General features: G+C 46.0%; 1 protein-coding gene across 1 annotated transcript in view; it reads right to left on the reverse strand.

Annotated features, from left to right (window-relative positions):
- The window catches only part of COQ8B (coenzyme Q8B), a 66985-nt gene extending 53636 nt beyond the window's left edge, over positions 1 to 13349 (reverse strand). The window contains exons 1-2 of the mRNA XM_089654185.1: positions 12753 to 13349; positions 4389 to 4574 (exon numbers count right to left, since the gene is read on the reverse strand). Coding sequence (XP_089510311.1) covers positions 4389 to 4565 — 177 coding nt within the window. The 5' untranslated portion in view covers positions 4566 to 4574; positions 12753 to 13349. The remainder of the gene's footprint in view (positions 1 to 4388; positions 4575 to 12752) is intronic.
- Positions 13350 to 15634: the final 2285 nt, after the last annotated feature.

Raw genomic sequence — 15634 nt, forward strand, 5'->3', positions numbered from 1 at the left:
GATGAGAGCTGCTCTCAAGACTTGGATTGGGAGGGAATATTGCCATCAATAAACACGGAGCAGAAATGGGGAGTTCCTCAAAAAGACTATATGAAAACACTGCAAAATATATTACTATGGGAAACAATTTTAAAAGGCTAAAAATAAAACCTATGCGGCTTATGGCCAAAGTAAAAAAAAGAAAAAAAAAAGAGCTATAAAATAAGAAAAAGAACTTTTATTAAATATAAATATGAAGGAACGCTCTTCGTTTAAATATTACAAAGAATATATCAGAATATGTAAAAATGAAACCAAGGCTGCAAAAATTGAAAATGAACGACAGATTGCAAAAGATAGCAGGGCAAACCCCAAAAAATTCTTCAAATATATTAATAGTAAAAAGGTCAGGTCTGAGCATGTAGGCCCTTTACAGAATAATCTAGAGTGGGTGACTGGGGACAAAGAGAAGGCACATTTATTAAATACCTTCTGTATACAAAGGAGCATGAGGGTGGGGTAGTATGATACTGACAGCTCCAAATGATCCACAATGGCTCAAAATTTATATGGTCCAGAAATATTTAGATAGAATAAAAGGTGAATGAAGCACCTGGACCGGATGTCAGACACCCACAGGCCCTTAAAAAAAAAAAAAATTGAGATCTGTAATTTTGAAGCCATTGTTTCTAATTTTTAGGGACTCTAATGACTGGCATAGTACCACTGGATTGGCGTGGTGCCTTTTTGTAAAATAACAATCATGTTTATACCTACTGTGCAGTGGTTTTGCACAGGAGCAGCTTGGATCCTCCTCTTCTTGAGTCCCCCGCAGGCTCTCCTAGCTCCTCCTGTCTGTCAGGTGCCCCCACAGCAAGCAGAATGCTATGGGGGTACCCGCTGCTTTGTGTGTCCATTCACACACGGAGCCGTGGCTTGGCCCTCCCCCCTCTCTCTCCTCACTGGCTGACTGGCTGTGATTGACAGCAGCGGGAGGTAATGGCTCCCGCTTACTGCCTCAGCCAATGAGGAGGCAGAGACCCAGGACAGCCGCGGCTGTCATTCACATCACTGGATCGCAATGAGGCTCAGGTAAGTATTGGGAGCTGCTACACACATAGAATGCATGGAAGTAAAAAACCTTCAGCCTTTACAACCACTTTAACTTCTATAGTTGGGAAGATACTGGAGAGTTTAATAAAAGACCACATAGATGAGTTCTTGCTAGAACAAAAATAATTTAAGAAACAGACAGCATGGATTCATGAAAGACAGTTGTCAAACAAATCTGATTTAATTTTATGAGGAGGTGAGCAAAACCTTGGACAAAGGAGTGGCGGTGGACGTGGTATACTTGGACGGAAAGGTGGCTGTGGACGTGGTATACTTGGACAGAAAGGTGGCTGTGGACGTGGTATACTTGGACAGAGGGGTGGCGGTGGACGTGGCATACTTGGACAGAGGGGTGGCGGTGGACGTGGTATACTTGGACAGAGGGGTGGCGGTGGACGTGGTATACTTGGACAGAGGGGTGGCGGTGGACGTGGTATACTTGGACAGAGGGGTGGCGGTTGACGTGGCATACTTGGATTTTGCAAAAGCGTTTGACACAATTCCCCACACACGGCTAATGTGTAAGGTAAAGTCTACAGGCTTGGAAAAATCTGTATGTAAATGGATAGAAAACTGGCTAAAAGATCGTATTCAGGGAGTAGTGGTTAATGATTCATACTCTGAATGGTCTGGGGTCATCAGTGGTGTACCCCAAGGTTCAGTGTTGGGACCCTTACTTTTTAATATATTTATAAACAATATAGGGTCTGAGATTATAAATCCCATTTCAGTCTTTGCAGATGACACCAAGCTGTGCAGTGGAATAACGTCCTTACAGGATGTCTCCAATTTACAAGCCGACCTCAATGCTCTGTGTAATTGGGCAACTATGTGGCAAATGAGGTTTAATGTTGATAAATGTAAGGTTCTGCACTTGGGGGCTAAGAATATGTATGCATCATACATACTAGGGGGGGTACAACTGGGGGAATCAATGGTGGAGAAGGATCTGGGAGTTCTGGTACATCACGAGCTTAATAATGTCATGCAATGCCAAGCTGCGGGTTCTAAAGCGAGCAAAATCCTCTCTTGTATTAAAAGAGGTATAGACTCCAGAGAGAGATATCATTACCCCCGGTACAAATCATTAGGAAGACCTCATCTGGAATATGCAGTTCAGTTTTGGGCACAAATTCACAAAAAGAACATTGGGGAACTGGAGAAAGTACAGAGAAGGGCAACCAAACTGATACGAGGCATGGAGGAGCACAGCTATGAGGAAAGATTAGAGGAAATGAATTTATTCTCTCTTGAGAAGAGGAGATTAAGGGGGATATGATCTCCATGTATAATACATAAGGGGGGATATGATCACCATGTATAATACATAAGGGGGGATATGATTATGATCTCCATGTATAATACATAAGGGGGGATATAATCTCCATGTATAATACATAAGGGGGGATATGATCTCCATGTATAATACATAAGGGGGGATATGATCTCCATGTATAATACATAAGGGGGGATATGATCACCATGTATAATACATAAGGGGGGATATGATTATGATCTCCATGTATAATACATAAGGGGGGATATAATCTCCATGTATAATACATAAGGGGGGATATGATCTCCATGTATAATACATAAGGGGGGATATGATCTCCATGTATAATACATAAGGGGGGATATGATCTCCATGTATAATACATAAGGGGGGATATGATCTCCATGTATAATACATAAGGGGGATATGATCTCCATGTATAATACATAAGGGGGATATGATCTCCATGTATAATACATAAGGGGGGATATGATCTCCATGTATAATACATAAGGGGGGATATGATCTCCATGTATAATACATAAGGGGGGATATGATCTCCATGTATAATACATAAGGGGGGATATGATCTCCATGTATAATACATAAGGGGGATATGATCTCCATGTATAATACATAAGGGGGATATGATCTCCATGTATAATACATAAGGGGGGATATGATCTCCATGTATAATACATAAGGGGGGATATGATCTCCATGTATAATACATAAGGGGGGATATGATCTCCATGTATAATACATAAGGGGGGATATGATCTCCATGTATAATACATAAGGGGGATATGATCTCCATGTATAATACATAAGGGGGATATGATCTCCATGTATAATACATAAGGGGGGATATGATCTCCATGTATAATACATAAGGGGGGGATATGATCTCCATGTATAATACATAAGGGGATATGATCTCCATGTATAAATACATCAGTGGTTCATATAGTGAACACAATGTAGAGTTATTCACCCTGAGGTCATCACAGAGGACAAGGGGGCACACTTTACGTCTGGAGGAAAAGTGATTTAATCTCCAAACACGGAAAGGTTTCTTCACAGCAAGAGCTGTGAAAATGTGGAACAGACTCCCTCAAGAGTTGGTTCTGGCCTTCAGTGGATTGCTTTAAAAAAGTCCTGGATTCTTAGATACACAGAATATAACTGGATATAACATTTACAGGTAAAGTTGATCCAGGGAACATCTGATTGCCTCTCGGGGGATCAGGAAGGATTTTTTTCCCCTGCAGGAGTAAATTGGATCATGCTTAGCTGGGTTTTTGCCTTCCTCTGGACTAACTGTGGGTGTAGGATTATACTTTTTTTTTTCTTCCCCTTTATGGTTGAACAAGATGGACTTGTGTCTTTTTTCAGCCAGACTAACTATGTAACCAGCCCAGAATGGAGCTTCTCACTATAGAAACTGTAGTGTGGCACTGGAACTCCGAAGAAGCCTATCTACTCTGCACTTTAGTCCCTTGCTAAGGCATGCCATACATTATGCAATTTTCTTTGTGGTTGAAGAAAAGGAAATTGCTTGATTCCCTCGTCAACATAGTCAGTGTTGATGGGAGAATCCCTCCTGCAGTGCTACTGTGTTCTGTCAGAAGGAAGCCTTCTCTGCCAGCAGAACACAATGATCACTGCCGGCTGCTATAGCCACAAGTAATCGCATGCAAAAAAAGTTGTTCTGAAGTCGATTGATGAATAGGCTTCAGTACAACCAGCCTGCCCATAGATGGATCGAATCTAAGCCAGTCCCTGCTAATCCGGCTAAGATTCGATCCATCTATGACCGGCTTTACTCTTCTAGAATGATTACAAAACAGGTCATTATTTGTTTTATTTAGAGAGAACAAAAGACATTTAAAAATGTGTGTGTATAGTGCTCGCCTTTCTCGCTAAGCAGCCAACCAGGTTTTCCCCTTCTTGCTGGTAGGCAGGTTAGAAAATGAAATGAAGAAACTAACTGGTTACTAGCTGGAAAATCTTTAATTACCTGCATGTTTGTGAACGCACTCCCCACACATCGCTCCGCAGTAGCCTGCATAGATCTCACGGCGCCTCCCAAGGTAGAGGCTGCAGCAGCCATCCGCAGTTCTTCACAACCCAACTTCGCTACAGCCTGGGCCACGCGGGATGCTCCCTGTAACACCAACACCAACTCGCCCAACATTCTACAAGTCTGAAATGTAAAACGTCAGCAGGAGGTTTATACATATATACTTTAATGATGTGTACAAGGCAATCACATGCAGATTTTACGAGAACTGGTGATGGAAACATTCTGAAGGTCACTAAACAGCATTACAGTGCTGTGTGTACTGAAAGAACAGAAGTCTGCCTACAACACACTGCACAGATTCTAAATAGTGAATACCAGGGCTTTGGATATTAACCCCTTAATTCACCACAGCTGCTGTACAAAGTGCATCAGCCCTTATATATACACTATTTTGTCAAATGGATTGGGACGTCTGCCTTTACACACACACATGAACTTTAATGACATCCCAGTCTTATGCAGGCCATAGACGGGTCGAAAATCGGCCGATTTTTCTTTTAAAAAACGAAAAAAATCGGTCGTTCAAGCGGCCGATGTTACCAGCAACGGTATAAAAGAAAAAAAAAAAAAACGGCCGATTTTCATCCCGTCTACAGCCGGCAAAAAGTGTCCCTGTAGAGAGCTCCGCTATTTCTTTGACAGTTCCTTGACATTTATAGCGGTTGCAACAATGTATTTGTATCCATTTAGGATACAGATGTTTTTATTCGGAAACAAATAGATACATTGTTGCAACCACTATAAATGTCAAGGAACTGTCAAAGAAATAGCGGAGCTCTCTGCAGGGACACTTTTTGCCGGACTGGAATTCCTCTTCTTCTTCATCCTCTTCATCCTCTTCTTCTTCATCCTCCTTCCTCTTCTTCATCCTCTTCTTCTTCTTCATCCTCTTCTTCCTCTTCCCCTTCTTCTTCTTCTTCATCCTCTTCCTCTTCTTCTTCTTCATCCTCTTCTTCATCCTCTTCTTCTTTTTGTCTTCCTCTTGCAGGTCACTGCTCATGCGCAGATTTTTTTTTCGGTAAAAGATCGGCCGATTTGCCCATCATTGCCGCGAAAATCGGCCGATTGGCAAAATTGGCCGATTTTTTTCCAACTTTACCGATAAAAAAAAATCTGCCAAAAATACTGAAAAGCGGCCGAACATTTAGCCCACTAACGATCCGAAAATCGGCCGATTTTATTTTCGGCCGAAAAATTGGCAGTTTTTTGACCCATCTATGGCCTGCATTAGTCCGTAGGTTTCAATATGGAGTTGGCCCCGCCCTTTGCAGCTATAACAGCTTCAACTCTTCTGGGAAGGCGGTCCACAAGGTTTAGGAGGGTGTCTATGGGAAGGTTTGACCATTCTTCCAGAAGCACATTGGTGAGGTCAGCACTGGTGTGCAGTCATGTTGGAACACGAAAGGGCCATCCTCAAACGGTTTCCAATTTCAAAAGCATGAAATTGTCCAAAATGTCTTGGTATGCTGACACCTTAAGAGTTCCCTTCATTGGAACTAAGGGGCCAAGCCCAACCCCTGAAAAGCAACCCCACACCATAATCCCCCCTCCACCAAACTTTACACTTGGCACAATGCAGTCAGGCAAGTACCGTTCTCCTGGCAACCGTCAAACCCAGAGACGGTCAACGGATTGTTGTGCTAATCTGAAGGCCACACCAAGTTTGGAGGTCCTTAGCCATTGACTCTGCAGACAGTTGGCAACTACTGCGCACTTCAGCATGTAGTGACCCCGCTCTGTCATGTTAAGTGGCCTTCCACTTAGTGGCTGGGTTGCTGTTGTTCCCAGTTGCTTCCACTTTGTTATAATACCACTAACAGATGACCGTGGAATATTTAGTAGCCAGGAAATGTCACGGATGGACATATTGCACAGGAGGCAACCTATCACGCTTGAATTCACTGAGCTCCTGAGAGCGACCCATTCTTTCACAAATGTTTGTAGAAGCAGTGTGCATGCCTAGGTGATGATTTTATACACCTGTGGCCATGGAGGCGATCGGAACACCTGAATCTAATGATTTGGAGGGCTGGCCCAATACTTTTGGCAATATAGTGGATCTCACATAGCATGTAAGCAGAGATGGAGGGAGACTGCCATATTGGGAAAGCAACTCAATATTGAACCCTACGGACTAAGACTGTGATGCCATTGAAGTTCATGTGCGTGGAAAGGCAGGCCAACCAATACTTTTGGCAATATAGTGTATATAATAAAGAAGGAATACAGTTGGCCCAGGATCAGAAAGTTAACGGTGGTTCTCCATGACACCAAGCGCTGTATGACTAACCTGTGATAGGTAGTCATACAAATCTGGTGAGTGTTCTGAGTTGGTGGATCACTGAAACACTCCGGCATTGACTGAAGAGAGCAGGTTTGAGCACGGACATAGAAAAGTTATTTTGTATTACACTGTGAAGAATTGGAAGCACAAGGACACTTTTTATGCACAAAGACACATTGATACACAGAAATTACTTTATAGAGAGAAAACAGGTGGCGCACACACCTAGTGCATTATTATTATACAGTATTTATAAAGCACCAATAGTTCGCTCAGCGCTGTACATTACAAAGGGGGACAGAACATGTGACAGAACAATACCAATACAATGCAAAACATGAGGGGATTGAGGGCCCTGCTCCTTGGAGCTTACAATCTAGGAGGGAGGGGATGGTGGCACAGGAGGAGATAGCTGTGGGGGATGGAGTGGTAGGAAGAGTGGAGGAGGTCGGCAGGTTAGCAGGGGGTGGGGTAGGCTTCCCTGAAGAGGTGGGTTTTCAGGGTGCGCCTAAAGGAGAGGAGAGTAGGTGATAATCTGATGGGTTGGGGCAGGGAGTTCCAGAGGATGGGTGACACCCTGGAGAAGTCCTGGAGGCGGGCATGGGAAGGCATCAACAGCAAGGCTCCTACTTTCCATTCATCATACATCTGCATCAGAGGCTGGTCATCAGCTCTGAGGAAAGGGATTCGTCCCCCAAACGCGTCAGCCATTTGACCGCACTGACAGTGAGAACACCTTGCCTGCCGTTGTGGCCATTGTAATTTTTCTATGCTTTTTAGATACATGCTTCATCTGTGAGTATGTTTTTATTATTCTTTCACTCCTACAATAAACCTTGGATAATGCACTAGGTGTGTGCGCCACCTGTTTTCTCTCTATCCAGTGGCTGATTTCCCCGTCTGAGGAGGTGTTAGGGATCCGGGTATGACCAGAAATGTGTGGACTGACACAGGGAAGTAGCAGGCTTCAGGAACACAGGCGTAGTCAGGGCTGGAGAGGTGAAATGGTCAGGCAGGCCGTAAGGTAGTGTCAGGTGCCGCCTGGCAGTGTCTCTAGCAGCCCACAGCACAGATTTCCTCAGGGTGCGGGGTCTAAGTCCCAGCCTGCTATTCACCAGGGCCCCTGATGGTGGGGATGGACTTGGTGCAGACTGGAACCAGGTTGCGACCCCTGAGTGCGTCCAGCTGTGGTAGAGAGTACTTGCAGGGGAGTGCAGGAACGGAGTCTGATGGGAAGAGGAAGGCAGACTTACTAAAGGTGATCCGTGCGGGATGGATGGATCGTCGGGTGAAGTAAGCGTAGTCAGACAGGCCGGGTCGGTATCGTGCGGGCAGAGTGGTACAGGAGGAGCAAGCAGAGAATGGTCAGGGTCACAAGCCAGGTTCAGCAGGTAGCAGGCAGCGCGGTACCGAGGATCAGGCAGAAGGATGGTCAGGCAAGCCAGGGGTTCAACAGGAGAAGTCAGCAGAGGTCAGGATCAGGCAGGGTCGGCAACAAATCAGATCGTCAGCAGAACAGGAACACAGGATACCAGGTACAGGGGCTCATGGGAAACATACACCAAGGTCCAGATCACAGGCCTGGTCATTCCTTATATGCACCTCCTGCAATCAGCCTCAGGTGTTTTGGCTGATTGCAGGAATGAGCCTCTGGTTGCTGAGAGCACCCGCTGGCCAGCCCTGGTACTGCATGTGAGTCCCACCACTATTGGCAAGTCCATTCCTGACAGGAGGGCTGCACCCCTGAAGCATTTCCTTTGATTGTCGCTGTCCTGGAACCCTTGGCTTCCCTTTTGGCTATGCATATCCTGAGGCGCTGGAGAGTACATACGATATCCGGTTCGACAGAAATGACTTTATTGAGATATGCTGCACTTTATTGGGATGTGAAAGTAGTTTACGGTGAAATAGTATTTAATTGTTTTATGTACGAGGATATGTTGTTCATTTTATAGGACATGTTTATTTGATGTGCACGTTTGTATAAAGTTGCACTTTATTTGGATATGCAAAAAACCGATATCGCCGGAAGTGAGTTGAAGTACACTGTACATATCTACAGTTACATCACATAGCGCCTCTTAGGCTACGTTCACACTAGCCTTGTGTGCAGGCGGCAGAGAGGCGTTTGGGAAGCGTTTTTACCGCTTCCCAAACGCCTCTGCCAACTCTGCACATTACAGCACATGGTGCTGTTCTAACAGGAGCGTTTGCGTTGCGTTGCGTCGCGGCAAAACGGACGCCTCTGGTCGAGTCAGGAGGCTTTGAAGCCTCCTATTCTCGTCTATGGTGCCGCTCCGCAAACGCCCGGCCGGCGTTTGCGGTGCGGTTGCGACGCGGTTGCGGGGCGTTTGCGGAGCGGTAACACCACTCAAATGCATTATAAGCGTTTGTGGGGCGTTATTAACGCTCGGCAAACGCCTAGCAACCGCCGCTAAACCGCGCATGCGGCGTTTGCGGAGCGTTTGCCGAGCGTTAAAAACGCTCCGCAAACACCGGACCAACGCTTGCCAAACGCTATAGGGGCGTTTGGCAAGCGTTGGCAAAACAGCCTAGTGTGAACGAGCCCTTACTCCTTATCAATGTTAGAAAGAGAGGAGTGCTTCACCATTCAGTGGAAAATGATCACTGTCTGTGGCACTGATTGGGAGATCTCCCCTCATTTTCTGGAAGATTTTAAAACTTCTTAAAACCGCCATTAAACCCACCAAAAAAAAAAAAAAAAATGATTGCAGCTTACCAATCATTAGATATGGTGGCTGTGTTACTTTTCCTTTTTTAGGCTTTTTACTTTGTATTTTCTCCTGGTGATCAGACCAGTAACACATTTCCTGTAAAAGGCTCCATGTACACTGCAGCTGATAAACTCACATTCAGCTTTTCTGCTGTTTTCTTCCCAGCAGCCCCTGAACTCTCCCTAACGTGTTCCTACGTGTCCATGTACATATAATCACTTACAGTCAGTTGAATTTACAGTCGTTTTCTTGAACGCACCAAACTTGCGTTCAGGAGTAGATTTTATCAGCGTTTCAAACACTTGTAAATGCGGATAACCGTGTTTATAAGCGTTTGGAAATTTTTTTTAACTCCATTTCCAGATGCTGTCCAGAACCTTTTTTCATCATGAAAAATGCATGCAAAGTGTTTTCCCGGTACTCAAATGGACCCGGTACACCATACTTTGAGGTTTCGCATGAAAGAAAATATGTCAGACATTGCTGCAATAATTTCTGCACAGAAATGAGCTGGAACACATCCAAACACCACAAAAAAAAAAAAAAGACATATAATCTCACCACATACTGCTCTCTCTGCTTCTGCTCTCTCTATTTCTCTCAATGTCTGAAATAGTTCATTTTTTTACTGTTTTTCAGTGCATTCTGGGCATTTTGGAAGGTCTCCTGAGGTTATCTTAAAAAAAAACGCTTCTAAACGCAAACGCTCATAAATGCGGTATACAAATGCGGCTAAACAGACGTTTTTTAACCTACATTTTCCAGCAGTCAGTTTCCATCGTTCAGAAGTGTCCTGTGTACAGGGAGCCTAAGGCTAGGTTCATACCTGCATTGTGTTTTGCGTTTTTGACAATTTTTTTTTAATTTTATTTTTCTTGTTGCTAGGCAGATTTAAAGTGCATCAAAAACGCATTACATGCTTTTCTGCGGCATTCCCATTGAAGTCTATAGAACCAATGTGTATTTAATCTCCTAGATTGTAAGCTCCCAGGATCAGGGCCCTCCTATCCCTCTTGCATTGACCTGTATTGTTGCTGTATTGTCTCCTGTTATATTGTAAAGTGCTGAGCAAACTGTTGGCGCCATATAAATCCTGTATAATAATAACTTTACTACCATTGTGTTTTTGCTTCACTGGTTGCTAGGACACATACTGCCAGCGTCCTGGCAACCAATGCCGGAGGGGCACACTGAGAGCGGGTGGAGCCTGATTGGGGGGAGTCTGGGTCATGCTTCACCTACCTACAACCAAACTTTTCACCTGCGGCACCTGTCTGTGTGTGGGGAGCAGTAGTTGGGGGGGTTAGTAATGTTGTGCCTGTAATTTAGATCAGGGTCAGTGTTACACCCCCCCCCCACCTGGTCACACCGATCTGACTTTGAAAACATGCGACTTCCAGTGACATCACGCGATTTTAAAGTCGGACGTCATTCTGACTTGAGGTGCGACTTTCAAGTCAGAGGTCTATGCAAGTCGCACCTGAAGCAGCGCATGCGCCACTGTCTCCGGCCAAGTAGATTCACACCGATATGACCGCTGTAATTGCAGACAATAGGGTGGGACTTGGCATGCGATTTGTAACTCCCATGGCATGACAAATCGCATGGCAAGTCGCATCCGGTGTGACCGGGCACTTAGGGTCTGATATGGACACTCCTGGACTGTTCCCCTGACAAAGTCATGAACCACTTCCTGACAGGCACACCAATTTGCTGCAAGCACCAACATTTGTGGTGAGAGGAAATTCCCCCTCTTTTCCTGTATTGTGGTCACAGGAACAGGAAGTGAGGAACTAAACCCCCAATGGAGACACTGACAGAAATTAATTAAATTTTTCCTCCCTATCCTGGCACCCCCTCATTTCCTGTATTGTGGTCACAGGGACAGGAAGTGAGGAACTAATCCCCCAATGGGGACACAGAAATAAAAGCCTGATTAGAATGTTTCCTTCCTGTCCTGGTCACGGCTCACCCTCATTTCCTGTATTGTGGTCACAGGGACAGGAAATGAGGAACTAATCCCCCAATGGGGGCACAGACAGAAATGAAAACCTGAATAGAATGTTTCCTTTCTGTCCTGGCTCCCCCTCATTTCCTGTATTGTAGTCACAGGGACAGGAAGTGAGGAACTAATCCCCCAATGGGGGCACAGACAGAAATGAAAACCTGAAGAGAATGTTTCCTTTCTGTCCTGGCTCCCCCTCCTTTCCTGTATTGTAGTCACAGGGACAGGAAGCAAAGACCTAATCCCCCAAAGGGGACACAGACAGAAATTGTTTTCTCCCTATCCTGTTCAACGGCTCCCCCCTCATTTCTTGTATTGTAGTCACAAGGACCGGAAGGGAAGACCTAATCCCCCAATGGGGACACAGACAGAAATGAAAACCTGAACAGAATGTTTCCTTCCTGTTCTGGTGCCCCCTCATTTCCTGTATTGTGGTCACAGGGAAAGGAAGTGAGGAACTAATCCCCCAATGGGGACACAGACAGAAATGAAAACCTGAAGAGAATGTTTCCTTTCTGTCCTGATCATGGCTCCCCTCCTTTCCTGTATTGTAGTCACAGGAAGGGAAGACCTAATCCCCCAATGGGGACACTAACAGAAATGAAAGCCTGAATAGAATGTTTCCTTCCTATCCTGGTTACAGCTTCCTCTCATTTCCTGTATTGTGGTCACAGGGACAGGAAGAGAGGAACTAATCCCCCAATGGGGACACAGACAGAAATGAAAACCAGAATAGAATGTTTCCTCCCTGTCCTGTTCACGGCTCCTCCCTCATTTCTTGTATTGTGGTCACAGGGAGAAGTGAAGTCCTAATCCCCCAATGGGGACACAGACAGAAATGAAAACCTGAATAGAATTTTTCCTTCCTGTCCTGGTCAAGACTCACCCTCATTTCCTGAATTGTGGTCACAAGAACAGGAAGTGAGGAAATAATCCCCAAAAGGGGACACAGACAGAAAGGGAAACCTGAAGAGAATTATGTCCCCCCATTCTATTTGAAACAACAAACCCCCCATTGGGTTGACAGCTTCCTCTCATTACCTGTATTGTGGTCACAGGGACAGGAAGAGAGAAACTAATCCCCCAATTGCTCTGGCACAGAGTTAGACATGAGGAACACTCAGCACATCCTGAAAACACAGGCAGCCATCACATGACCCTCACATCCCATTGTACTCCAGGATCCGACACACTATAAGACGACTAGAAGGGCCATTTGTCATTAAGAATCGGACACTAGAAAAGCATGAAAACATGACATAGACAGGGCTCACCTTTCTCTCTTTTGCCCTTACTGTGCTACTTCAGGCGCCATCTTGGATTATGGCAACTTCTACACGAAGGAACTCCGCCCGCCTCGGAGCCTCTAAATCTGGAGACCGATCCGGGTGACTGTCACAAAGCACACAGTGAACCCCAAGACCAATAGGACAGGCTACAATATGGACGGGGAGACTCTTCCAACTAAGGGCAGAACGATGTTTGCAGCCAATCAACTTCGTGCATTCAATCCGCTAATCGCTGCCCTTTTCTTAAGAGAGTTCGTCTTCGAAGGATAAGACAAGAACTGTGATTGGCTGTCAGCAGATGCCGGTCCGATGTAAAGGTTATGTATTGGAACATGCGAGCCGGAGGGCGGTCACGTGGTCTGTTTCAGCAGAGGACCGAGGGGGGAGGGGGTATCACCCTGAGACTGGTCTAGCTGGAGCGAGAAAGACAAGTGGCTGAATAGACGGTGTGTACCAATGGGCCTGAGTTATCCTCACTGAAACCCTCCCCCGCAACCAGACACCCTGGAGTCCGCCTAAGTGTCGTGATGATAGCAGTGACCAGCAGGGGCGCTGCAACACGTCCCAACTCCACCTTCCCAGATCCGCCCCCTCCTGCACAAAATCTCCTCCTCCTGCACAAATCCTGACCCCCTCCTACAAAAACCCCACCCCCTCCCTCACAATCTCCCTCCTCCTGTACAATCCCCTCCCCCTACTCTACAATCCCCCCTCCTGTACTATCTCCTCCCCCTACTGTACAATCCCCTCCTCCTCCTGCACTATCTCCTCCCCCTCCTGTACAATCTCCTCCCCCTCCTGTACAATCTCATCCCCCTCCTGTACAATCTCATCCCCCTCTTGTACAATCTCATCCCCCTCCTGTACTATCCCCTTCCTGTACAATCTCCTCTTCCCCCACAATCTCCTTCCCCCAAAACAATCTCCACACCTTCCCTTACTATCTCCTTCCCTTCCTGTACAATCTCCTCCCCCTCCTGTACACTCTCCGCCCCCTCCTGGACAATCTCCTCCCCCTCCTATACAATCTTCCCCTCCTATACTATCTCCTCCCCTCCCCTCCCTGACCATCTCCTCTTCTGCACAATCTCCTCCCCCTCCTATACAATCTTCCCCTCCTATACTATCTCCTCCCCCCTGCACAATTTACTCCCCCTCCTTACAATCTCCTCCCCCTCCTGTACAATTTTCCCCTCCTATACTATCTCCTCCCCTCCCTGACCATCTCCTCTTCTGGACAATCTCCTCCCCTCTGGACAATCTCCTCCCCTCTGGACTATCTCCTCCCCCCTGCACAATCTCCTCCCCCTCCTTAAAATCTCCTCCCCCTCCTGTACAATCTTCCCCTCCTATACTATCTCCTCCCCTCCCTGACCATCTCCTCTTCTGGACAATCTCCTCCCCTCTGGACAATCTCCTCCCCTCTGGACTATCTCCTCCCCCCTGCACAATCTCCTCCCCCTCCTGTACAATCTTCCCCTCCTATACTATCTCCTCCCCCTCCTTACAATCCCCTCCCCCTCCTGTACAATCTTCAACTCCTATGCTATCCCCTCCCGAACCATCTCCTCTTCTGGACACCCCCCCCCTTGCACAATCCCCTCCCCCTTATGTACAATTTTCTTTTTCATTTTGAGCATTGTTCATTTAAAAATAAATCGTGTTTCTGCTGATAAGAATTGCACTAATTATTCTGTAATTTGTCCTGTTTAAAATGATAGTAAAATGATTCTGGTACAAGGCATTGCAAAGTTATTTACAAATGAGGGGGGTGGGGTTTTTTGACAATTTTGCACTTTGTTTTTAAAATGGGAAATGTGCAAATGTGTGAGACTTTCTCTGTCTCTCTACTTCTTCTTTCAGAGCCTCCCAGTCCCACCAGCAAGGGTAGGAAATTATGTGCAAAATTAAACAAAACTGTGATATTAGCAGCTAACAGTAGAGAACATCAGATCCCTACCCACCCTTTGTGAATTCTGCCCAAAGTGTTTAAAATGTCATATTGGGATCTCTTCTCTGACACTAATCATGGGGCACTATTCCCCCCACCGATACCAATGATGGGCACTATTCCCCCCACTGATACCAATGATGGGCACTATTCCCCCCACTGACACCAATGATGGGGCACTATTCCTCCCACTGATACCAATGATGGGGCACTATTCCTCCCACTGATACCAATGATGGGGCACTATTCCTCCCACTGATACCAATGATGGGGCACCATTCCTCCCGTTGACACCAATGATAGGGTACTATTCCTTCTACTGACACCAATGATGGGGCACTATTCCTCCCACACACACCAATGATGGGGCACTATTCCTCCCACACACACCAATGATGGGACACTTTTCCTCCCGCTGACACCAATGATGGGACACTATTCCTCCCACTGATACCAATGATGGGGCGCTATTCCTCCCACACACACTAATGATGGGGCACTATTGCTCCCACTGACACCAATGACGGGGCACTATTGATCCCACTGACACCAATGATGGGGCACTATTGATCCCACTTACACCAATGATGGGGTATTATTCCTCCCACTGACAACAATAATTGGGCACAATTCCTTCCACTGACACCAATGATGGGGCACTATTCCTCCCACTGACACCAATGATGGGGCACTATTCCTCCCACTGACACCAATGATGGGGCACTATTCCTCCCACACACACCAATGATGGGGCACTATTCCTCCTACTGACACTAATGATGGGGCACTATTCCTACCACTGACACCAATGCTGGGGCATTATTCCTCACATTAATACCAATGATGGTATTATTCCTCCCAATGACACTGGGGCATTGTTTACTCTCACTGACACCAGGACATTTTCTACTTCCAT

This window comes from Staurois parvus, unplaced genomic scaffold (genome assembly GCF_062004578.1).
Source record: "Staurois parvus isolate SC_StPar_1 unplaced genomic scaffold, SC_StPar_1.0 ptg000746l, whole genome shotgun sequence".
Lineage (NCBI taxonomy): Eukaryota > Metazoa > Chordata > Amphibia > Anura > Ranidae > Staurois > Staurois parvus.